This window comes from Bactrocera neohumeralis, chromosome 3, assembly GCF_024586455.1.
Source record: "Bactrocera neohumeralis isolate Rockhampton chromosome 3, APGP_CSIRO_Bneo_wtdbg2-racon-allhic-juicebox.fasta_v2, whole genome shotgun sequence".
Classification (NCBI taxonomy): domain Eukaryota; kingdom Metazoa; phylum Arthropoda; class Insecta; order Diptera; family Tephritidae; genus Bactrocera; species Bactrocera neohumeralis.
The window spans coordinates 68,975,691-69,001,767 of record NC_065920.1 but is presented as its reverse complement, the minus strand read 5'-3'; the positions used below and the strand labels follow the sequence as shown (position 1 = coordinate 69,001,767).

The following is a 26,077-nucleotide window of genomic DNA, read 5'->3' as shown; positions in this document are numbered from 1 at the left end:
TATATGTATTCTACATATTCTTTGTGCGTAACTGTCTGCATATATATGCACCTACATACATACATATATGTATGCTGTATAATATAATATATGCAGATTTGCTTCTATTCAAAGAGTTAAGATTTTCCGCTCGTAAAGTGCACGCGCTTTTAAACATCTTACCCGCACCTCTTCACTAGGTTCCTCACACACTCTCACTTTGTTTCCGAAGCACCATTTTTATACCCACATTACTCGAGTCACTATCACTCACCGCGTTTGAAGTGTGTATGCCACTTAAGTATGCTGCGCTTTAATAGTTATTTACTCGATTTTTGTGCATAAAGAATCAAATTATTGAACATTTAAATTTCATTAGTTCGAATAAAAATTAAGCAAATCACTGTAGCGGTAAATCGGGTGAGCCGGAAATTTGAAATTCTTCCATAAGCGCTGATTTAGGTTCACCTTTAGTTTTTAACAATACCAGAAATGGTTAAAAAATGGAAAATACTGAGAAATATATTTGTGTAATAATTTTGTAAAATTCGATAATTTCATGTGTATGTTAAGTTACGTTACGTTAGGTTCGTTAAGCGAAATTGTGGTACGTTGCGTTAAGTTACGTTAAGCTAAACTACTTTATCTTAAGTCATGTTATGCAACTTTAAGTTACGTTACGTAAAGTTAAGAGCTCAGATTTTAAACGAAAGTTTAAATGAAATTGGAATGGACGGTAAATCGCGTGAATCGGAAGTAGCAATTCCTTCAATTATCTTCGATTTGGGATAACCTCCATTTCCTGTCTAAGAAAATTCTAACTAGTAATATTTTTTTAATTTTCGTTAATTTTCTACATATTTTAAGTTACTTCAAGCTATGTTAAGTTAAGTTACGTTATGGTGAACTACGTTGCGTTAAGCTATGTTACGTTAAGTTAAGTTATGCTAACTTAAGTTATGCTAAGCTACGTTACGTTAAGTTATGTTGCGGTACGTTAAGTTACGTTACGTAAAGTTTACAGTACAGATTTTAAACGAAAATTTAAATAGAATTAGCTCAACTTAAAAAAAAATTACAGTAACGGTAAAACGGGTTATTTAAGTCAATTTGATTATTCATTCTTTCAACTGCGCAGGTAATAGCAATTTAAGTTAAAGTTAAAGTTAAAGTTAAAGTTAAAGTTAAAGTTAAAGTTAAAGTTAAAGTTAAAGTTAAAGTTAAAGTTAAAGTTAAAGTTAAAGTTAAAGTTAAAGTTAAAGTTAAAGTTAAAGTTAAAGTTAAAGTTAAAGTTAAAGTTAAAGTTAAAGTTAAAGTTAAAGTTAAAGTTAAAGTTAAAGTTAAAGTTAAAGTTAAAGTTAAAGTTAAAGTTAAAGTTAAAGTTAAAGTTAAAGTTAAAGTTAAAGTTAAAGTTAAAGTTAAAGTTAAAGTTAAAGTTAAAGTTAAAGTTAAAGTTAAAGTTAAAGTTAAAGTTAAAGTTAAAGTTAAAGTTAAAGTTAAAGTTAAAGTTAAAGTTAAAGTTAAAGTTAAAGTTAAAGTTAAAGATAAAGATAAAGTTATAAGCTTATAGCTTCAGAAGCGCAAGGGCTTGGACATGTTTTCCTTAAATAAACTTTCAAATCTAAAAAAACCGAACAAATTTTATCCGAGCTAATATCACTTGTCACTTACCATCTGTCAATTGGAGAGTAAACTTGTAGAAGTTAAAAGCCTTTACTGTTCCATTCATTTAGGCGATGTCAATCGACAACCCTTTTCTACATAAATCTTCGTGGCTTGTAGAGAAAAAAAGTCAAACTTCAAATAAGAAAACAGACATTCTCATACCTATCTGTTCATAAAGAAATGTGCTACCTGGTGATAAAAATGCAAGAATGTACTAAGCACACCGCCAACTATGTGGTGAGCGGTGGTGAAATAGTGAAAAGTAAAACATTAAGTTGAAAGCAATTTGCATCTTCACATCAAAAATGTCCGCAATGAGGAAACCAATAAAATTAGATTTTAATAACACTAAAAAATTAAGCTCCATTTATAGACTGAGGTTTAATGGCATGCAGCTTACTTCAAACTCACCAAACACGCACATACTTGTATATCCACCACACTTACAGCACATTTCGCTTAATGCCCCTGAGCGCAGTTGGCAAAAAGTTTAAATGTCAACACTACGCAAAGCAATCAAAGTTAAACACAAACGACCGTGTTCTTATGGTGGTAGCCACTTCTGCACACACATACAAGCACACACACACACACACCGTTTCATTTCGGCTTCTCTGAAATTTTTATGCGCTCTTACCTTATTAAGTCAAAGTTTAGCTTGTTTTAATGTGCTCGCTCATGGCAACTAGCAATTAAACTTAGCTTGCGTCTAACGAGTAAACCGTTTTCGAATAAGTTAGAAGGTTGCCACCCTTTTGCAAATTTGAAGCGAAAATATAAGGTGCGTTCCAAAGTAAACAGGACTTAAAAATAAACAGAACAAATAATTATTTCAGCAAAATCAATTCATTTTATTCAAAATAGTCTCTTTCTGCTTCAATACACCTTTTTGCACAGTCCAAGAGATGTCGAACCGTCGAACGAGTGTTTTAGCTCGTTGGCCGGTATCGCCGCCAGTATGCCAGTGCAAGCCTATTGAATGGCTTCTACGTCTGCATAACGCTTTCCTTTCATGGGCAAATGCATTTTCCGAAAAGAAAGAAGTCGCACGGTGCCATATCAGGTGAATACGGGGAGTGGTTAATGGTTAAAATGTGATTTTTCGTCAAATAATCGGTCACAAGCGTCGATCGAATATTGAATTCCGAGCAATTTTTGGTCGTCAGTCAATTTGTGCGGAACAAACCGTGCACACACCTTTCGTAAGCCCAAATGTTCGGTCAAAATGTGATAAATCGTTGTTTTGGAGATGTTCAATTCCATTTCCTTGAATTTCAATGATGACTTCGGCTGGTTTTTGATGAATTCACGCAAAATTTCGATGGATTTTCCTGTGGTCACGGATTTTGATTGGCCCATATGTTGATCGTGATTTACTTATGTCCTCACGACCACCTTGAAAACGCTGAAACCACTCGTGCTCTCTGCTACGGGATAGGCAATCATCGCTATAAGCTTGTTTCATCAATTGAAACGTTTCGGTAAAAGTTGTACCAATTTTAAAACAAAATTTTATGTTGGCTCTTTGTTCGAAGCTCATTTTCGCACCGATAACACAAACATACTGACACTTAAAACGCAATAATTTCACTTCCAATTTCGGAAATGTCATGAAATTCTCACTGAACAATCGATGAAGATGGGAGATTCTAACGATACTGGTCAGCATATCGATATATATATATCGTTATCGCAATACTTACTGTAGAACTTGTGAAGAACTTTAGGAAATTGTGTACCTAAATTTTTTTAAAGAGAGTTGCCACCTGTTTTAATATTGTATGGGAATGAGTAGGTATTAAAGAAAATTTACAGACCCAAAGGATAACAAATATTTATACGTGGTTTTCCAACTATGTCTTATCGATAACTTAAAATAAATTTAATCCGATGAAGTTTTGCTAAGGTTTTCTTATCTGCTTTCGGCGACAAATGTTCAGGTCGTAAGAAATTAACGCTTTTTTATGCTTTCGTAAATTTCCTCTAATTTCTATAATTAAAAATTATCGAAAAATTAATTTGTCCTCACATTTTATTAATTTAGTTTTTAACTGATGATTTTATGGTAATCGATTGTTAAGAGATCGTTTCGAATTAAAAAGATTTATGCAAATTTATTTTTTCGATAACATATCGAAATTGTGATTGTAATCGATAAAATTAAGATGTATTGGCTTCCTTTCCGAGAAGGCCATTTTAATTAATTTTTTGGCTATTTTTAGTCTAATAAAATCGATTTATACATATTTATTTTCCTGATAAAATATCGAAATTACAAATAATTTTTTTCGATAAAATATAAAAATTGTCATTGTGATCCATAAAATTAAGTTGTATTGGCTTCTTTTCCAGAACACTATTTAAAGTGAAGTATATTTAATCGGATTAAATCGATTTCTGCATGTTTATTTTTTCGAAAAAAATCGAAATTTTATAATTATCGATTTCTTTCGAATCAAGGATTTAATTTTCATGCTACTTGTAATTTAATCAGATTTGTCGGTTTCGTATACGGGATGATCACTATAGGTTTTTGAAGTTACGAAACATCCTTTGCGTAAATAGTTTAACTGCATATGAATCTACATAATCCGATTGAAAAATAAGTAATAAATTAAAAAGTTGTACTTTTAACCTTTCCATATATTTATCGATCGATGATTTTATAATAATCAATTGCTTATAAATCGAAATTTTTGGTTATAATCAAAGAAATCAATATTCTCAATACTTATTTTTTTGATAAAATATAGACATTTTTTTAGCTATCGATTATTCTTTAGGTTTTGAAAATTATCGATTTTTATAGTCGATATTTTTAGAATTTTTTGGCTTAATTTTTAAGAGACCATTATAAGTTGATGAATTTACAAGTTTTGCAAATTTATTATTTCGATAATGTATCGATATTTCTAAAAATTTTCGATTATTTTCAATTAAAAGATTTTTGTAATAGATATATTTCAGATTTTGCGGCAATAAAATATCAATATTTTTCTAAATAAGCGATTTTTAAATATCGATATTTTCAGGATTTTTTGGCTCATTTTTTGAGAGTCATTATATGTCGTTAAATTTACGATTTTATTATAATTTTTTTTTTTCGATAATTTTTAGATGTTTTTAAAATAAAAGATTGTTGTAATCAATATATTTCATATTTATCGGCATCATTTCCAGGAAACTTATTATTAGCAGTAGGATTTGCGAAACCTCTTAAAAAATAAGCTATATACTTGTATGTACATACATATGTATATTATCTAATTGAGCACTAATGGCTCTTAGTATCTTCTTTTTGCACTTTTTCAGCACTTACTGGAACTAAAATTAAAAAGTTGCGTACTAAATTCAAACAACATGCATTGCTTATACCCATTTATCATCATTACTTCCATTACATTGGCAACACCACTGTACACCTCAAGCTGGCAGCATGCCTACAAATGCGACTTAAATGGCATTGCGCCCCGTTGCTGCGTGGACGCCAGCAAAATAGTACCCTTCTTAGATAACACGGGTGAGTCAAGTGCTCAATGAAAGACAATTTAAAGTATACTGTACTAATTTTCCACTCTTCAGTCTGTCTAGTTGAGGACACAACCATGGGTGATCCGCATCGCTACTCTATTCTACTAGATGATTTCCCTGTTTGCACAGTCTATCGTTCGGGTCCATGCATACATGATGCTGAAGTCTGTATACTAATGCGCTCGCGTGTCTACGTTTGTCAGACCTCATTCACGATTATTTTCAAAAATCGCGCCGCGGAATGGTGCTTCTCCGCGTATTTGAAAATCTTCAATATCAAAATGTATAAATATCCCAAACTTTGCGGTTATTTTGCTGAGCATTATTTTCTAATGCCACGTGCCATTGAGGATTTATTGATCGATTTGGGTTATTAAAATGTTAAGTTTAATTCAAAATTGAGTTAGGTGAATATTAATATAGTTTAAATTAGCTCCATTCAGTTATTATTAATCAGAAAAAGTTCAAGACTAAATTATTCAATAATTATGATTTTTTTGAACAACTTTTATTTACAAACAAAATAATTAAATTGATTTAAGACCGTTTCTAAGATAATCCTAATTTAGTCAATTAGTAAATTGTCTGCACTAATACGAGAAAATTGTTAGTTAACTTAACAACGGAAAATAATTATACAAAAAATATATAGAAAAATTTTGTTTAAATTAATAAAAATGTTTCAGACAGAAACCTAATTTAGTCAATTAGCAAATTGTCTATTAACTAACGAATTGATTTACCTATTAGAAATATAATAAAATTTACAACTGATTTGAGAACGTTTCTGATAGTACCTTAATTTAGTTAATTAGTAAATTGTTTATATTACGTTTGATAAAATTTTAATTAACACTAAACTAACAATAAATTAATACAAAAAATTGTATGTTTAACTAATTTTTAATTTTTTTTATAATTATTTAAGGATGTTTCAGGCTGAACCCTGAATCAGTAAACTGCTAAATTGTCTATTCTTTATATGAGCAAACACCAACTTACGAATTCGTTAAAAAAACCATAAATAATTATATTCAAAAGATTTGAGGACGTTACAGACAGATCCTTAATTTAGTCAATTAGCAAATTGCCTACCCTTTTTTGCAAGACTTAATTTGAAACAATGAAATATTAATGTTGAACCAGTTTGCCTAGATAATTCAGACAGAACCTTAATGTTGTCAATTGGAAAATTTTCCATAGGGATTATGAAAAAGAATTATGGAAAAAATGTTTTAAGTACTTAATTACGAAAGTGTTAAATGACTGTAGGAAAAATCTTATTTTGAGTTGCCTTGAGGAAGTTTCAAACTGAAACTTAATTTAGTCAATTAGCATATTGCCTACTTTCTTTTGAAAAACTTAATTTGAAATTAATAGATAGAAAAATGTAGGTTCAAACAGTTTACGCAGAAAATACAGGCAGTACCCTAATGTAGTCAATTAATAAATTGGGTATATGGATTAAGTCCAAGAATTAACTACTTAAGTTGCGAAAATGTTCAGAGACTATATGAAAATTTTTATATTGAGCTGCCTTGAAGACGTTTCAGACAGAAATTTAATTGAGCCAACTAGTGATTTATTTACATTTCAAAGGAAATATTTATAATTTTCCAAAATATGAATAAATTGTTGGAAAAATATATGTTCAACTAATTTTGGCAAGTTTCAAACCGAACTTTAGTGTAGATAATTTGTAAATTGTGGAAAAGGTATAAACAAATTACTAATTGCACATGGCTCAAGCAGCTCACGACTTCCGGTCTTTGACCAAGTATCCTCTGGGTACCCAGTTTGAAGGCGAGCTAAAGTGAGAAGGCGAAACATCTCCTCAACACGGTTGGGCGCTGGGCGCTGGGCGCTGTGTTTAGGACCCGCCTCGTAAAAAATGCTCCAAAGAACAAACGAGAGCAGCCTCGAATGAGAGACTATTAAGCCAGACTATAACGCAATTGCTTGATAAACTTATCTTTAATAATTAAGTTGCGTTTATATATCTTACAAAGAGTAGAGAGAGGGTAATTTAGTGAGTTTATAATATATTGCTATGTTATAACGGAGAAAAGTTTGCTAATTTACTGAAACTAAGAAGCTTTCTGTGCTAATGATTCAATTTAATTAACTTATTTTATTATTTAATGTCACATTAAGTGTCAATTTTTCACATTCAAAATTATGATGTTAAGAAATCGAAATTTCATATAATTTTTAAGCAAAGCTTTTAAATTTTGTAAATTTAACAATTAGTGTCTAAATTAAAAATTGTAAAACAACAAATAATATTTTAAATTATGAAATATTAAATATTTGTTGAATTTTGAATTTTCAAACCACTTTCGTTTTCAGTGAGGTCAGCAATATTAGCACTCTTTATTTGCACATTCACCTCAATTAGCTTTATCATTTGCTCACACTTCAGCACACAGACATATATATGTGAGTAATATATATAGGTGAATCCACACGAACGTGTTTCCATAGAGATATGGATATAGAGATATTGCTAAATGAGTTATTCCAGAGAAAAACTGTAGGTTTAAAATTAACTTAAAAAACGTATATATATATCAAAGCTTAATCCTGTATTTCCGGTGATTCTGTTGAGTAAGAGAATAAATGCTTAACTGATAAGCTTAAATGAATGTACATATATTTCGCATCGGCTTTCCAGAAACAAAATCAAACATAACCTAAATACAAGTTCAAAAAGGTAGTTGAATTGGCTAATATATGGAACATGTCTTCACTAATTACAAAATAAAAAACTGTCTAGTTCGGTTTCCCAGAAACTGAATCGAAAATGACAAGTTCAAAAAGGTAGCTGAATGAAACATGTCTTAAATAACATAAATGAACTAAATTAAAATATATATGGAACATGTCTTCACTAATTACAAAATAACTGTCTAGTTCGGTTTCCCAGACTGAATCAAAAATGACAAGTTCAAAAAAAATGAAACATGTCTTAACTAAAATATATATCAGATAAGCTGGAAATCTACAAAAAATCAATAAAATATATACACTAAGCTAACTATAGTTACTTTGAATAGTTAAAATAAAACGTGCTTCGTTAGAGAGCCACTGGCTACGTCGGAGATAGAAGAAGAGAATTTATTCATGACCGTCTATCTGTCAATCTGATCGTCTCTTCCAGTTTATGAGATTTCGATCAGAAATTTTGTAGTTGTGTTCTGTAGTTTTTCTATATTTTTTTAGTTTTATACATACTTACAAATGTAAGTACATAAATTTAAAGAAAAGTTTACACATGTATGTATATAAAATAAAACTTATCTTTAAATATAACTATTTGACTTATTTGTAATTTTGTTCCACTTTTCTGAAATTCATCCTTATTAACTTAAATCCCTACATGTACGTCGATATATGCATACATATATACAGTTGCGAGCATTGAAATAGTAGTGCCCATTGGCCAGGAGAGTTTTGCTTTAATTTTTTTTTATTTTTATAAAATTGCCGTCGATCATTGTTTTAGTTATATTCTCCTAAGTATAACGGTCCTGTTTCACACAACAATAAGTGTGAAACACTTACCATAACTTTTTTAGACCCAATTTTATTGGGTTATCTATTTTTATGGGCGAGCAATAGAATAGTAGTGAACGGTAAGCTGATTGCAAACAGATAATTTTTACTAAAAAAAATCTAATGTAAGGTTCCTGATCTTTTATTTATTATTCAATGCAAAAAGCAAAAAAAAAAAATATGACTTTGCACCTTTTATTGGGCCGCGGGAAGCACTGTAGTGAAGAAAAACGAGAATGGATTCAATCTGTCATAAACAACGATAAATCCTACAAGGGAGTGGAAAGACTTGGAATCAGATAGCAAGTCGTGTTAAATTCGCCAAAGGACACCTGCATTGGCCGATTGAGAAATGGCGCAACATCTTGTGGACAGACGTGTCGAAAGTTGTTCTATACGTATCTAAGACGCTCCCCTAATACAGAGTACGACGCCAGATTCACCACAAAAACTTTGAAGCATGGCGGTTTGAATATCATGGTTTGGGCTGTTTTTCTCACAGGCCCAATTTTTTTGTGTAGTCCCAATTCACAAGATTACTGGCTAATGGACCGATACACATACGTGAATATAATGGAGTACATCATGATTCCATTTGCTGAAGAGGACATGCCGCTGAAAAGGATATTTCAGCAGGATAACGACCCGAAGCCACCAGTAGGGTTTTAGTACTTTTACTACTATTTTACTGCTCCCAACAATTTTCATACATAAACACATTTTTGAAAATAAACATATCTTGCACATATTCAAATTTAAATATTTTTAGTAATAAACATAGCCTGGAAAATATGATCCACTTTTGCATTTCAATGGATGTTAAAATTGTTTGCCATTTTACATAACTCACAGATATGTAAAGCTCTAACACCCACTACTATTTCACTGCTCGCAGCTATATATATATAGGCAGTTGTCATGTACTTTACACATAGTAGACATATATAAATCGCATAACGGTAGGTATACATTTTTTATGCAAACACTTAAAATACCATTGAAACCACGGGAACCGCAGCATAACACATCACTGACACAAACATATCCCTATAAACAGATATCAAGCACAGCACTTAACTCTTTCTAGACCATTGACCATATATACATATAAACGTACATATAAATGTTTATATAAACAAACAAATAAACGATTAAACTAATTGCAAACTATTAAAAGTAAAAACCACAACCTCCATGGTACGAGTAGTAGGGCAGCCGCGAAAACAACAACAATAAGACAAAATCGTAGTGATAGTTATCAGTTAGAAATGTAAAGAATAAGACAACATGTTGATTTACAAGCAAAGATGTAATTAAGCATGGTGAGACAAATGCGCAGCCCTCTAAAAAGAATTAAATTTATTTGCAGAACCCCCTGGTATAGTATAATAATATATACATATAATATATACATAATATATATATACATACAAATATATATACATACACATATATATATACTAGCCTGCTTCAAAAAAAATGTTGAATTTTTTTTTTTAACTCTTAACCCCCCAAATTTTAGTGATTGACAAACCAAAAATTCTCCCTCAAACCAGGCGCTGTAGCTTAACTCCAAGGGGTCGCTATTGTTTTTTTTAGGTCCCATTCATTTAACATAGGAATTTTCGTTTTTTGATTCAAACTAAAATTTCACCAATTAATATTCGTTTCTCAAAAATAACCATCACATATTCAGCTTCGAATATTATTATACTCTTGCAACCTGTTGCTTTGGCAGTGAAAAAATTGTTGCCAAATTTGATTGAAGGTACGATCTTAACTGCTAAATCAAAAGGAGAAGTTGTTTGATGTCGCGTATCCCTATGATTCCAAATGATATGCCATTACAAATAAGTTCTAAAATAGCTAGCAAACAATAAAATATTTTTTTGTTTGAATAAATAAATTTCCTCTTAAAAAACGTTTATTATTTCACTTTGTACGTAGCGAAGCACGTACCGGTCCGCTGGTGTATAACTTATACACTAACCGAAATTCTGTTAAAAAATCGAAAACCATTATAAATAGCATATGGTAGTTGAGGTAATATCGAGCCGATTTTATCTTTTTTCCCCAATACCACATATTGTTAACATGCCATAATTGATGTTTTAGCAATCATATAGAGTAAAGTCAGCCGGATGTTCGAAAATCTTTATATCAGGTATATGGAGCCTCAGGGAAGTATTCACCCGATTTAATCCATTTCACTATAGTCATGAAAGAACTCTGAATTTCAATTCTGGGTCAAATTGCGCAATCGTTGCGCAATGCGCTAATGCCTTTCTTGCGGCAAAGATGTCGGGAGCTTACGAGGGCACTGCGCAACGATCGATGTGCCATACGTTTTAAGAGCGGTAGGGAGACAAAAAATTCAATATCTATGGAATGGTATGAATGAACAAAAATTGCAGATTATTAAAGGTGAATATTTTCCGGGTTGCGTCACATACTTTTCAATTTTTTTAGCGTGAAGAAAACTTAAAAATGTTGAATTGTTTAACAAAAACTTATGTAAAATATTAAACAAATTATTTAAACAAAAGTATCATGAAAAAATATTTATAATATAGCACGAACATTTTTCTTTGACTTCACGAAATTTCATCTATTTATCTCCAGTAGTTTATAAGAAAATAATTGTACAATTTTTTCGTGCTCTAAATTTCAAACTTCAATAACTTTAACAAAAAAACAAAGAATTTTTACAAAATATTTTTATCACGGGGTGTGCGTCTGATCCCCTTCCTAATGAACTGCTAATTTTCAAAATCGGTGATTTTGCGAAATTTTCATGGACCACTTGACATGGTTTGACCCTTCTATATCCCAAAAATTTACCGATTTTTTTGGTCAAAAGTCAATTATAGATACTAGGGTCCATATATTTTTTACCTAGGAACATGAACAGTTTTGGTTGAATTTGGGAAATTTTTGGTCAAAAGGTTTAAAGGAATTGTTAGGGCAAAATTACATCTCATTATATTAATTACTTTTTGATTTGTGTACTGGAAAGTGAAAGAATCAAATGGAATTTAAACTTGTACTATATGGGAAGTAGGCGTGTTTTTTGTCCGATTTTGCTTACTTGCACACTGTGACATAAGAATGTAAAGCCACCAACAAAATTTTGTCGAAATTGGTTTGGTCAGGTCCCGAGATATGGGATTTCACCAAAAAGTGGGCGGTGCCACGCCCATAGCCAAATTTTTACACGGGCTCCCGTTATGCTCTCTCATACCATCTCAGTGGTAAATTTGTATGTCTCTAGTGTATAAATTATTGACTTATTGCGCTATTAGTAGTTTTTAACCGCTCCGTTATATGGGGAGGGAGCCGGGTTATTTTTCGATTTCACCGATTTTTACACTGTGGCATATGAATGTGAGAAGAATGTCACATATCAAATTTGGTTCAAATCGGCGGGGCCTGGCCCGAGATATATGATGATTTCAGCTAAAAGTGAGCTGTGCCATGCCCATCGTCCAATTTTCACACCGGTTCCCATAAAGCTCTCTCATACCATCTTTGGGGCAAAACTTAATGTCTCTGACATATTTAGTTACTGATACGGTCCGATTATGCCCATCTACGAATTCACATTTTTTTTACCAGGTTACACCCTACCAAAATAAAATGGTTCATTGATGAACTGTTGCTGAAAAATAAAATAAGTCGATAGGTGAACTTCGCTGAGTTAATCCACGTTTTGCGACAAGTAATTACGCGAAATTGTTCTTGATATAATTCTGTTTTTTTGGCTGAGATGAATATGAATATATAAATAGCGCACGTATGTCAAAACCTGCTGAGTATGTATAACACCAAAAATGTCAAATTTTACGATAAAGTTGTAAGTTGCCAGATTACAACACTAGGGTTGTAAAATCCTGAAGTATAAACTGCAGCTTAAGTGTGCGGGTATACCTATACTTATAGGGAATCCGACGTCTGAGTATAGCAAACATCGTGACAAACTTAATATGCCCTTTTCAGGGTATACAATCAGGCATACATAAGGGTAAATGTGTGTAAATTTTTTGATTTGTGTTTCTATTGTTGTTGTCAGTGTCCACACCAGTGTGTCATTATAGTCTATTATTCTCGCAAGCAAGCGGTCATTATTTCACACCGAGGTGTAAAAATGGATTCATCTTTGGTTAGGTTTGTATTTGTGGTAGTACGATTGTTGTTGTTAATGTTAGATAATTAGATAAATTTTCGGTATGCAGGTATATAGGAAAAGTTATCCCGACTTTTTGTTTATTATTAATATAACATGATAGACAAAGGACAAAGTAACATAACATAACATAACATAACATAACATAACATAACATAACATAACATAACATAACATAACATAACATAACATAACATAACATAACACAACACAACATAACATAGCCCAAAGATACTTACTTACAATGTAGAGCATGAAATAAAAATTGAGTTGTGAAATAAAAATAATATAGTGTAGAATAACACAAAAATACATAATACTTGTATACCATAGCATAGCATAACACATAAAGCATGTCTACTCACCAATTGCCAAATGTACGGAGAGGGCGACTTTATTAATGCTCAACGCCCAAATACGCAAATTATGCACACGTCTCACACCCTCAATATGCTCGAAGACTTCAAGGACCTCGGCGTAGTGCATATAACTGGGTGTACCCTCCATTAAAACCTATTTATCATTTTGCCGGCAAAGCAAGTAAGCAGCCAGGCAGCAGAATGACAGTTGCACGCAAAGCCACAGAGCCAAGAAGAACGCCGCACAAAACAAGAGCCAGGACCCAGTACACATCGGTAGGCGGTCGTCATTAATTCACACGCATATATACCGTTATGTGGGTGAGTGCGTGGGCGTGTTACAGTTTGATTGCCATGTTGTTGGTAGTGCAGCAGCAGGAAACAAAAACAAAAAAAAAAGTGAAAGAAAGGAAAAATTAAAGTGAATAAAGCAAATATTAGTGGTGTTTAACTATAATTGTTGTTGTTCGAGTAATCAAAACCGTTAACAGGATAATCAAATTTAAACGGCCTAAAAGATTAGAAAGTGGGGCAAGCAAATAAAGCGAATACAAAGAGAAATGTGTAAACAATCTGTTGACAATAGTTGATGTGGAGTTGTGAAGGGCGGTCAGGGAGAAAAGAAAAGAAAAACAAAGAAGAAAAGCTGTTAACTTCGGTGCACTGCAGAAATAATAACCATCATAGGCGCATTTCTTATAGCATCAAAGGGTAAATGGTATAAATATACAATAACCTATGCTAAAATATAGAAATAGAAAGTTTTCCATACTAGGTCTTTATTGTGTTCGATCAATTCATATGATATTCATATATATTTAATAGTAGTTCGATATCGGTGGATCCGACAAGTGAGCAGCTTATTGGGGAGTAAAGCGCATGTAGAAATTGCTGATCGACATGCCAAAAACTGCAGAACTAGATAGCGAAAGCGAAAGCGATAAGAGAAAGACATTGAATAAACATTAAAGCTTTAGAAAATAATAAGCTACAAAATAAAACAACAACCGCGTCAAATAAATTAAATATAAATATGACAAGACTTCAAACAAACATAGTAATACTTTGTTCATAATTTGAAAATTCTTTCTCAAAGTAATCCCCCTTGGCCCCAATACACTTGTGTCACCATTTCTTTCAATCCTCGCAACAGTTGTTAAAGTCAATTTCAGAAATCGCGTCTTCAACTGGTTCAAAATGGTTTCCCTTGAGCGATCGTTTGAGTTTGCTGAGCATGCATAAGTCACACGGAAATCAGGCGAATGCGGTCGTTGCAGCACGATATTAGTTGGAAATTTCACGAAGAATCAATACAGTATGCGACGGTGCATTATCGTGGTGCAAGAAACAAGAGTTGTCGGCCCATAATTCCGACCTTTTTCTACAAATAACTTCGAAGAAAATGACGCATAACACTCAAATAGTATTCCTGTTGACAGTTTGGCCGATCGGAAGGAATTCGGAGCGCATCACACCTCGACAATCGCAGTAACTGTTAACATAATCTTGATTTTTTACTGGCTTCGATTTTTTTTCCGCTTCGGCTCACCTTTGCCACGATATTCGGCCAATTGATCACCTGTTTTCAGGTCGTAAGCATACATCAAAGACTCAACGCCAGTCACAATACGTTGCATGACATCCCGGTAATAGTCCCGGAAAGCACTGTTTCACAGACGTTAAAGCGACGTTGTTTCTCGAAAAGATTTAGTCGTTTTGGAACCAGTCGTGCTTTCACTTTTCTTAAGCATAAATGATCTTTCAAAATGGAAATTTTAGAACATAAGGTGCCAGATTGTTTCAAAATTCCATAAAAATAAATTTATTTCGTGAAACGAAAACCGATGAATTAAAAAACCTTTTAGTAACTAATTAGTCGGATCATACCTCAAAACTATATAAGGAAAAGAACTTAGCATATCTATGTATATCTTTTTTTGAAGCAGGTTACTAAAAATCAAAATCTTGAAGATTCTTCTGTGGAAAACTGCAGTTAAACCTTCTTTAGTTCATCGGCATGAAGCAGTCTAATGAGGGTCCCACGCTGTCGGTTAAGGCAGGACTTCAGATGTACATAACCGCAATTCAGGAAGACAGTTTCTAAAAAATACCTTCCTAATGGAGAGTTCAAATACTAATTCATCCAATTCACTCAAACTAAGCCATGAAAGTTTGAAGGTGGTAAAAGAAACTTTAACAGAATTCAAAAAGCTATAAAAAGTTCAAATCAGTTTCCAATATTTAATTCCTGCTCTATCTCTCTCTCTCTTTCTCCCTCTCTTTATTTTCCTCTCATTTCTCTAATGAATATACATTACCTATATATTTTTCTCTATAACTCTCTATAATATACTCACCAAGAGCGCATCCTTCATGATCGTAAATGTCGTGAAGAGCACAATGATCGAGAAAATAAACGTGCAAATCGGATCAACTATCGCCCAATCTGGGCGGAAGAATATCACCAACGCGGCTACAAATACGCCCGCACTCTGTATCATATCGCCGACAACGTGTATGAAAGCGGCGCGTACATTCAAATTTTCTGCCTCACGTGAGGCCGCACCGCCATGATGATGTGCACCCGGCGCTGTCTCCGCCATAACGGCGGCAATCTCGGCGCGCAGCTCTTGCGCCGAAGTCGAATTCTGGTAAGAGAACGTGGACAAACCTGAGACGGGCATAGCGGCATCATTGGCGTCCAACTCAAGTTCGGCAGCGCCATCTTCGAGCGGACGCTGCGTTGGTGGCAGCGAGCAATGGCCTGTGGGTGTACACGTCGGCCCTGCCACAAAACGTTTTTCGCTCCTAGCAGCCGGTTTAATGGCGGCGGTGGAGAGCGCTACGTTACTGCTGCTCTCTTCACTGGCAACCACTTGCAAATTAGCGGCTTTTTTACCCTTCTTCTGCTTCTCTGACTTGCCGCCGTGACTGTGGCCATGCGAGCTGGACATGCCGCCATGCGAGTGACCATGCTGCAGCTGTATGCCCATGCTGAAATGAAGAGAGTATCGTGAAAGATTAAAACTAAAAATAATAAAAATAAAATTAAAAATAATAAAAAATGGCAGCGCAATTAAAGTTTATGGCCAAGCAAGATTTTGTGCGAATTTTTGCACAATTCCGGAAGCTTCCAGCGACTAGCTGCTGTTTCAAATCAACACTAATTACATTCTTTTCACTTCACTCCACTTGGCGCGCCAAGTTTTTGCGCTTTCACTGGTTAATTTCATACAATTACTATGCTCGTTGCAAGGCAACGTTGCGCCTTAACGCCTTCTGGGTCTAATAACTTTCCGCCTACACACATTTCTTACAACATATATCAAAACTACAGCTGAGTTGTTGCTCGGCAACTTGACTAGCCTTGTCTTTTGCTAATATTTTCATTCAAAGTAGAAGTAAAGACTTTGCTACGCCACTCCAACACTTTTGTTGCATACTTTTCTGCGCGCACACTCACTCCTCCAGCGCTTAAACCACAAAGCGTTGCTTCTGCTGTTTTTTTCATGCTTCCTCGCATATTTCTGTAAACGTCTGCGACCGCGTAACACTTGCCGCTTGCGGGCGCTCGCAGCGTTATAAATAAATGCTAAGAAATGGCTCGCAGTTCCGCTTCAATTCCTTGCCGTTCGTCTCAACTCGTTGCGTACACCCTTGTACCACCGCACTGCAGCATGAATTTCAGTGTGTGCAGCCGAGCATAGTACAAAATGTTATTTCGTATTTCTTTATCGCGTTGTGTAGAAATTTTATTATTTTATTGTAAGAATAGCAAATGAAAATATATGCAATATTCTGGAATTGAATGAAAGGAATTGGGTTAATAAAAGTAATGCAATTCTGGCAGTGAGTCGAAGTTTTATTGTATTCAACGGATGTCTAAAAGTACTAAGAGTTCAAAATCTTTATTACTTCGTCTTTAATAACACTGTAACCCTCTTAGAACATCCGCGCCGTTAGTTCTGTTTTCTCCAGAATGGATAAGGAAGCGAAGCAAATGGGTCTGGTAGTGAACGAGGGAAGACGAAATATCTCCTGTCACACAGTCGTCGCACTGTTGACATTCATAACTTCGAAATCGTAGATCATTACATCTATCTTGGAACCTGCATTAATAACAACAACTATGTCAGCCTTGAAATCTAACACAGAATAAATCTTGCCAACCGGTACAACTTCGGACTGAGTAGGCAATTGAGAAGTAAAGTCCTCTCTCTACGAACAAAGCCCAACTAACTATAAGTCACGCATGATTCCCATCCTGCTATACATTTTTGTATGGTCCAGAGGGATGGACGATAAAAACATCTGATATGTCGACGAGTTTTCGACGGAAAGGTTCTGCGGGAGATTTATCGTCCTTCGCGCATTGGCAACGGCGAATACCGCATTCGATGGCTATAACTGCGTACGCGGTGTCTACGACAATAGAGAGGAAGAATCTCTAAGGCGTATCAAGCGAGTTGCTTACTCGATTTTCACATTCGAATTGGTTTATATTTTCCTTTCGTGTCATCAGTGTTGAAAGAGAGATAACATCCTCTCTATATGGCACGCATAAGAACGATATTTTGACTTATAGAACATTGTGGATGACTCTTGTCTTAAATTAAATTCACGCGGCTCATAAAAGATCAAAAAACTCAACCCTAATGAAGTCGGTGATTCGAAAACGGGGCCACAGTGGACTTATTGTCAAATAAAAAAGATCTAATGCAGTCTGTCAAATGGTTTGGAAAAAGGTTTGATTATCAGCGAATCTTCTGTCGGAAGTATTCACAATTTGGAAAATAACAAGAGGCAGAGCAGAAAGGCATGGTATCATTATAAATTTATCATTGGGTTCAGTAGTTTGATGACTAGCGCTTGAAAAAGTTCACAACTTGAGAGTCGGGACGATAAGCCAGTAATAATTTCGACACTGTCCCGATCTGAAATTCTAAAAATAGTTTTTAAGTGCAATATTTAGTTAGAAGTTGCTGAGGTTACAGGTCTGGATTTAACCTCGCTTTATAGGCTTGAACTGAAGTTTTATTTAGAGGATGATGTTTTTAATGACGAAAATCTGCAGATTTTTTAGATTTCCACTGCAAAGCTTTGTGGAAGTAGTAATAAATCCTTTAAAACTCTACACTAAGAAAAGCTTCGAGTTTCTCAGCCCACCAGTAGACGATAATATCGCTAGTATTGCCTATTTTCAATTTAAAAGTTCTTACAGCTGAGCAGTTGTACTATCTTAAACTACTTAAATCTTTGAAAAATATATAGAAAATATATATATACTATACCATTCTGCAAGGACCTATGCTTAAAATATTGGGAACGTAAAGTACACGGAAATTAAATTGACAAAATTTGATTGGACTGAAAAAATTTGGCCTGTCACGACAAAATATTAGCTGAAATCCCGCGTAAATCAGGGTACCACCTTTATATGTCTCACTAATATAGTAAGGAGACTTTGCCCCACAATTGGGAATTTGAATTTATTAGCATACCTGAAAGTGCAGCTTTTCAAACTAAAAGAAAGTAACAAGACAGACTACTGACTATCAATCGAGTATTTAAGAACATAATAGAGGTTGCAGATAAGTATATAAGTGATAGATTGCTTATTTCCACAAATGCTGAGTGAACCTTCTGAGTTTCCATAACTACCTATCGGACTAAAGAAGACTGAGACTCATAATGCTTAATCCAATTTTCCATGAATTGTTATAAGCCTGGACAGTGATGGCCTTCACTGCCTTTTACCAATGACTTCATTGGCGCATTCCTTGAGGAAGATTTTTCAAAAATCCATGAATTTTTTGCAATGGAATTGCTTTCCATAGAGGCCTTAAAAAGTCCAAATAGTAATGGTGCCTAATAATCTTTTGATCGAAGAAAAGTACCTTGTCTTTGGGACTTCGTTCTGAAAGTAGCTTTAAGCAACGAGTACAGCTCATAGAAAACCACAAACTACTCAAAACGTCAAAAAAAAAAACAAATATTGCTATTTTATGAATACCTTAAAGAGATTTTTAAATCGCCTTACCAGTAATATAGATGAGAAAGAAATTGATTAAGGCACACAAGACGATTTGGCTCCTTTATACGAAGTCTGAACTCAGTCTTGATAATAAAATTGAGTTATACAGAGCGATCATAAAACCAGCAGTGACAGCCTTCAACCTACAATTGCTTAACAGTAATGATGCGTTTCATGAATATGGGGTCCTCAGCTACACTGTCAAATATCTCTTATCCCGACTCGATGTAATTTTCGCAAAAAATTTATCTTATTTCATACGAGTCTGGGATTGACACTCTTCATGCCCAAAACATTAACCAAAATGTGTTAGCTTGATCCGTAAGAGGTGTTGTGATCCTCTGCAATCACGATGCCTACACGATGTTTTCAAGCACTGTTGCTTTAACTGTTTCGATGTTCGATGTTGTCATTATTAACTGAGGCCAATGGACGACTTATAGCGGACAAGTTTTTGATGATCTCACGATCTTCACTGAATACTTTTACAAATATTTGTGTTCGTGATAAATCAGAGGACTTCTGCAACATTTTTAAATCCGCAGCAAAGATTCCATGGAAAGGCGCAATTTGAAGTAAAAAATGTTTTCACAAGGTTAACAATCGCCAAGCGGAATTTCCGTAAACAAGTACCAAACAAACATTAGTTGACATATCAACATCAAGCTTCACACTGTACCAAGACAAGAAAAAAATTGATCGATTTGAATTGCGCGCAGAATCAATGTGAGTCCATTTTGATAAAATGGTACTTATAACTACTTGAGTTCAGTTTCTTAAACTGTTTAATAAGAGAGAAAATTATATGTATATACCCCAGACGAGTTGGCTTTGGCTCAACGAAAGGTTTTGAAACTTCGTGCTACGTTTGTTTGGTAATAATACACAGAAGATATAGAAGAAGGTTTTCAGAGAAAAACGTATGTGCTTTTCCGATAATCTCAATATTAAAACTTTAAAACAAGTTCAATTAAAGCAACTTATAATCGACTTGCGCTCAGTAAAAAAAACATCAAGCCTTCCAAAAAAATTTATTTTTCTTATCTCCCATTTTTCCACTCGCACTTCCCTGCCATCAAAGCAGCGCCAACTCCCAAATGTGCATTTTGTCACAACAAAAACGCTTTAACAAATGATTGCCCTAATCGCCGCACACCTTCAAGGTTCCACAAAGCTCCGCAACAAATGATGCTGCAACTTTCAAAGTCCTCCAGTCTCTACACTTGCATTTATCGGCAGCATTCGAGTAGAGAGTTTAACTTTTTGTTACATTTTCTGCTGACAAACGTAATTTATTTGATTTTTGTATATTTTTTTTGCTGCCCAGTCCAGCTTTTGCTTTTCAAAGGAATTTTCTACCGAGCGCCAGCTGCGCTTAGCCAGTTTTGCTATCGCTTCGCTGCAATTCAAAAATAATTGCAAACCAATTCTTCTTTGTTTGGGAAAGTCAAAAACTTTTGGACAACACAAAAGCAAAGGGAAACCAATCCAACAACGAAAACGAAAGAGAATGAGACACGCAGTTAACGGGCAGGCAGCTCCCAAAGCGTAGGCGACCCAAACGACAGAGAGACACCCATTGGCGGCGTGTATTATTTGTTGCGAGTTTAGCCAAGATTTATTGCAGTTTTGCAGCAAATTTCAGGGACAATTGCCGTGCAGATATGCGTCGGAAGAAAAACAAGCGCGCAGCACATCAACAAAAACAAACAAAATAGGCTGTGGGGAAAAAAACTTTGGCGCAAGAAATTTTCGAACGGAAGCGTATCAGTTTCGGTTGGTTGGCAGTTTCAGTTGGTGGCTTTCTGCGAGATTTGTGCGTGTGTGTTTCTGATTTTTTCTTGCGCCAGTTTGACACTTTCATTGTTTGGTTACAGTCTCTTCAGCGCTGTCTGTGCGATTGACGCCTTTTCTTAGTTTCTTTTCACTATTACTTAGTGCTGTTGTTGTTGTTATTTCAAGATTTTTGCGTAGCTAAAGTTCTAGTATACACTCAAAAACCGCTAGTTTCCGCTTCCCGTCGCTTGGTATCGCTTTTCAAGTGGCTCCAAACTGGCGTTTCCCATCTTTATACCCTGAACGGGATAAATTAGGGTGGTCACGTAGTTTATAACATCAAGTTTTTGAGATATCGATGTCAAATTATGCATAAGGTCTTTTCTCACCAAGAAGCGGCTATTTTTCGGAATCGCCAATATCGGACCACTATAGCATATAGCTGTCATACAAAATGGTCGATCCAAATCAAGTTATTGTATGGAAAACATTTTTATTTGTAAGGACATCTTCATGAAATTTGGCACTAATCAATTTCCAAGAAAAACATAATAAAGTGTGACCAAATTGTTCAGATCGGAAAACTGTAGCATATAGCTGCCATATAAGATGTCCGATCAAAATAAAGTTTTTGTATGGAAAACTTCTTTAATTGTGAGAATATATTCACGAAATTTGGCATGGATCAATGTTCAAAGCAATTCCATCATATTCGTAGAAATTGTTGAGATCAGACAACTATAGCATATAGCGGCCATACAAACTGACCGATCAGAATAAAGTCTTTGTATGAAAAACTTTTTTATTTGACGAGATATCTTAACGAAATTTGGCATGAATAATTATTCAAGTGAACGCTACAATGTTCGCACATACTGTTCAGATCGAACAATTATAGCATATAGCTGCCATACAAATTGACCGTTCAAAATCTTAAACTCGAAGTGTTTATACATTTCTATGCCATAAGAAATGCACTTGTGAGGGGTATTATAGTTTCGCTGCATCCAAACTTAATATCTTTTCTCGTTTTTTATTGTTATTGTATAACAGTTTTATTATTTATTCGTGCTTGGGGTAATATTTTCACTTTTGTCATAATCCTGCCGCCACGCACACGCTCCTACACAAACACACACACGCACTTTTGTATTTTTCCATTTTTTCGTATTACTTTTATCACTTTGTTGTTGTTGTTGTTATTGTTTTCCTGTTTGCATCTGGTTTATCACCCACTTCCGGCTGTTATTGAACGAAACAGCCGAGCGAAAGCAACAATAAACGCTTGTGCAAAAGTTGGTCGTCACCGTTATTTGTGCCGCTTTTTTTTGCTGACTCGTCTATTGTTCTTATTATTGTTGTTGCCATTGTTGACATGCTTGTTATTTGCGCAACACGCGCACACATATACACATGCTATAACGCTCCAAATATGTGTTATACTAGCAGATATATTGTGATAAGTACACAAATACACATATGTGTATACGTGTATATGTGCGTTTGCATGTATTTGTTGTCAACAATTTTGCTCTATATTTTACTAACTCATACCCTTTCCTTTCAGCTTCTTCACTTCACTTGACTTTTTTCTAGAGTCTTCCTTCTCTACCTTCCGTTCACTTTTACTTTCGCCATTGTTGCATACTTTTGTGCGCCATATCATATATCAAAGTGCGCATTTCAATGTAAGTGGTGTTTAGTGTGTGGATATGTGTGGCACGCGTGGGTAAACCAAAAAGTCAAGTAGTGGTCAATTTGAAAAACTGTAACTCTTCACACAGTTTACAGTTAGAAACTTTCTCTGCATGTGTATGCGTGTGTGAGTTCAAAAGCTTGTGAATGCTATTGAGTTACGTGTTTTTCGCTTTGTTGTAAGCAGCAAACAATACATGATTTCGTAGTTTACTTTTAGGCGCGCTTGAGTACAGAGCAAACATTTCGTTTGACATTCCATAAGCATTCAATTCTCAACAACTTTATAAGTGAGTATAAGTATCTCATCAGAGTTTGACCTGGATGTTTTCATGTAGAATGCGGAATAAAGTGGGAACATTGGTTTTGCAACAAACTTTTTGGAATTCACAAGGACGAATCGCAGACAGATTTTTCTTTATTTTCACATTTAAATTAAATAAGGTACTTTCCGAAATGTTCAAAAATCGCCAGAAGATAAAAAGTTCTATTGTAAAATTTCCACAATAATCTGTGTTTGACTTATCCTCTAAACGTATTCACATTAATACCGCAATGCCTTCTAGAATCTTATCCAAGGCGCATCACGCAAATGTGGAAGGCAGATTTGTAGAGACTGTACTCCATACCTTGGTATTTAATATCGACCGGGCTCTTGAATACAAAGAATACGCTCTTGGAGCATTCCTGGACATTTCTGAAGCGTTCAAAAATGTCTCTACGGAATCTATACTAGTTGTGAATGAACTGTTACGGAAGGTGGACGACAAGGTTTAAAACATATTGACATTTGCGGAAGACATTGCTAACTTAATAACCTGTAAATATAGTTGTAGCAGTATTATGACCAGCACTCTCAGAAAAGTCCCGGATTGGCCATATCAAGCGGGTATGGGGTTGAACTCGGAGAAAGCGGATCGGCCTGTATTCACAAGAAAGCACAAATTCCTCTATGGAGCTTCTCTTCGAGAAATGGGACACAACTCTTTCTCCAGGACCGTACCAAGTACCTTGGTGTAGTCTTGGACAGCAAACTGCTGTAGAAGCACAACGTGAAAGAAAGAGTTAGGAAAGGCAGCAATCGTAGGCAAATGCTCGGCAAAACCTGGTGGCTCTCTTCCTCCTTCATGCGCTGGTGCTACAGGGAAGGGAGGTGCTAAGGGGAAGGGAGGTTCAAACTAAACATAAAAAAAGATGGCTGGCGTAAAGGTATGTTAGCCACGCGCAACCCTCTAAACATGAATACTGTTGGCTTAAAAATAGACGACGGAGTTGATGTGGGACATACTCTCCAGAGTTAAGCGTAAGGCAGCCTTTTAAGTTGCTGGAACACTACAGTATATTTCAAGCTGAGGTCTTTGCTATTGCGAAAGCCGCGGAGCTGGCCTCTAATGCACCTGCAGGCAATTACAGATCAGTCAAACAGCAATCAAAGCAGTAACCTCGTATCGCATATCGGGCAAAAGTGTCTTGGGAAACAGGACAGCAATGGAAAGGATTATCAGAAGCAAGCAACTTCAGTTCTACTGGATGCCAAGTCACAACGGAATCGAGGGCAATGAAATAGTTGACGAGATTGCCTAGAATTGTGTACGGCTAACACCCAAAAACGTGATCAACATTGGGAAACTCATGCATTGCATACACAACGATTTGGAGAGAAGCACGGTAAAGAAAATCAAAGCCCGATGAAACGAGCTACCTAGGTGCAAAACTGCAAAAGTCGTGTGCAAAACGGTAGATTGAAAGAAAAAAAAAAAAAGAATGTATGAACATGACGGGAATAATAACCGTCTAGTAGCGACACACGCCCGCAGAATGAGGTTGAAAGATCGAGAAGACTGCTTGAAAAGTCTAGAGCAAGGCACCAGGGAAACAATGGAGCATCACTTGTGCACCTGTCCCGTATTGGCAAGACTACGCTGTAAGTATCTGGGTCCCCACGGTATGATATAATGGAACATGTATCGATAGTAAGACCACAGATTCTGTTGAAATTCGTGCAAAGCAAAGGCATCCTAAATGATGACTTCTTTTCATGGACCTAGTAACTGAACTCAATCTGGTATCGCAAAGCGCTAAAACTAGTCTATGCGTGGTTAGTCGGCCTACCGAACTAACCTAACCTAACATATCTTCTAAACGAAGGCTCAAGCTAAATGTGATCGAAGGTTATAAAATCCACTATTCTAAGATCATAAAGATCATACCGGCCTATAACTTCCAATAGACCGATATAAAAATTTGAAGAGACACATTTATAATAAAATGGGATTATCACAGTCGAACCTGAATCTGTTAACATAAGAGTAAATTATATCTGAAATGTTCAAAAATTCACTGGAAGGTAAAAAGTTCCCCAAACATGATCGGAGGTAATAAGATCTACTAACTGAAGATCACACCAAATTATTTTCCCACTAGCGCCAAAAATAGTATAGAAAAATTGTGAGCCTAATAAGATGACTTCTACCGCTCGTCAGATTTAGTTTTTAGTTTCTTCTCTGGTTTCGTAAAGATGGATATAAAAGATAAAAAATATCGGAGAGGACTGCTTCAACTCATCTCACTTAGTCCGTAGTATTTTCTTACACATTTGGTCCTTTTTTATTATTATCTGTTACAATTTTCTCTCCCTCTTTCTCCTCTCTCAGCCTGCAAGAGACTGTAACTCCCTCTCGCGTATAAATTTCGGTTAGAGATGGCTCCATCTTAAGTTTAACCTTCACTTTTATTTCCTCTCTGGCATCATAATTCAAATTCTTCGCTATTGTTTCAAGAAATAAATCCAACATCATCTCTTTATCACATTTCTATAAACTAAGACCCGCGTCAGCTGCTTTCACAATCTATCAGTTAACCAGCTTCCTATCAGTATACTGTACTCTTATTAACTTCTTTTGACTGCTGAAGTACCCAACGCGTCTAACACTTTCGTTCGACTCCTGCAGACTCTTCCACACCCAACAGCTCAAGCGGCTGCTCTCCAACCGCTGACTGTCGGCAATATGAGAACTTAATATATTAGTCTATAGCCCAACATGACTATACATATATTTACATGCAAGTACTGCGGTTTGCTGCTTCCTTAGCCTATTTGAGCTATTACTACTACTTTTTAGTAGACAAGGGTTCAACGAAAGAAATGCAACAAGATTTTCGAATTTAATGGTTTTCCCTATTTGCTTTGGTAGAATTTAGGAGTAGATAGCAGCAAAAATGGACAAGAGGTTGAAAAGTTAAGAGATGAAGAGAGATGGAGTGGAAGTATGAGCATTGGTAACGATACCAAGCAAAAAG

The 26,077-nt window shown here is 35.1% G+C and overlaps 2 protein-coding genes across 3 annotated transcripts in view; one reads left to right on the top strand and one right to left on the bottom strand.

Annotated features, from left to right (window-relative positions):
- LOC126752386 (zinc transporter 2) overlaps positions 1 to 26,077 on the bottom strand; it is a 158,403-nt gene that overhangs the window by 12,618 nt on the left and 119,708 nt on the right. For both annotated transcript variants that reach the window (XM_050463130.1, XM_050463131.1), the window contains 2 exons: positions 15,630 to 16,266; positions 13,279 to 13,426 (listed from right to left, as the gene is read on the bottom strand). In XM_050463130.1, the coding sequence (XP_050319087.1) occupies positions 13,279 to 13,426; positions 15,630 to 16,266 (785 nt within the window). The remainder of the gene's footprint in view (positions 1 to 13,278; positions 13,427 to 15,629; positions 16,267 to 26,077) is intronic.
- On the top strand, positions 4,969 to 5,596 carry LOC126752387 (uncharacterized). Its single transcript, XM_050463132.1, has 2 exons — positions 4,969 to 5,164; positions 5,227 to 5,596. Exons 1-2 carry the CDS (start codon positions 5,005 to 5,007, stop codon positions 5,550 to 5,552), a joined length of 486 nt encoding a protein of 161 aa, XP_050319089.1. The 5' UTR covers positions 4,969 to 5,004; the 3' UTR covers positions 5,553 to 5,596.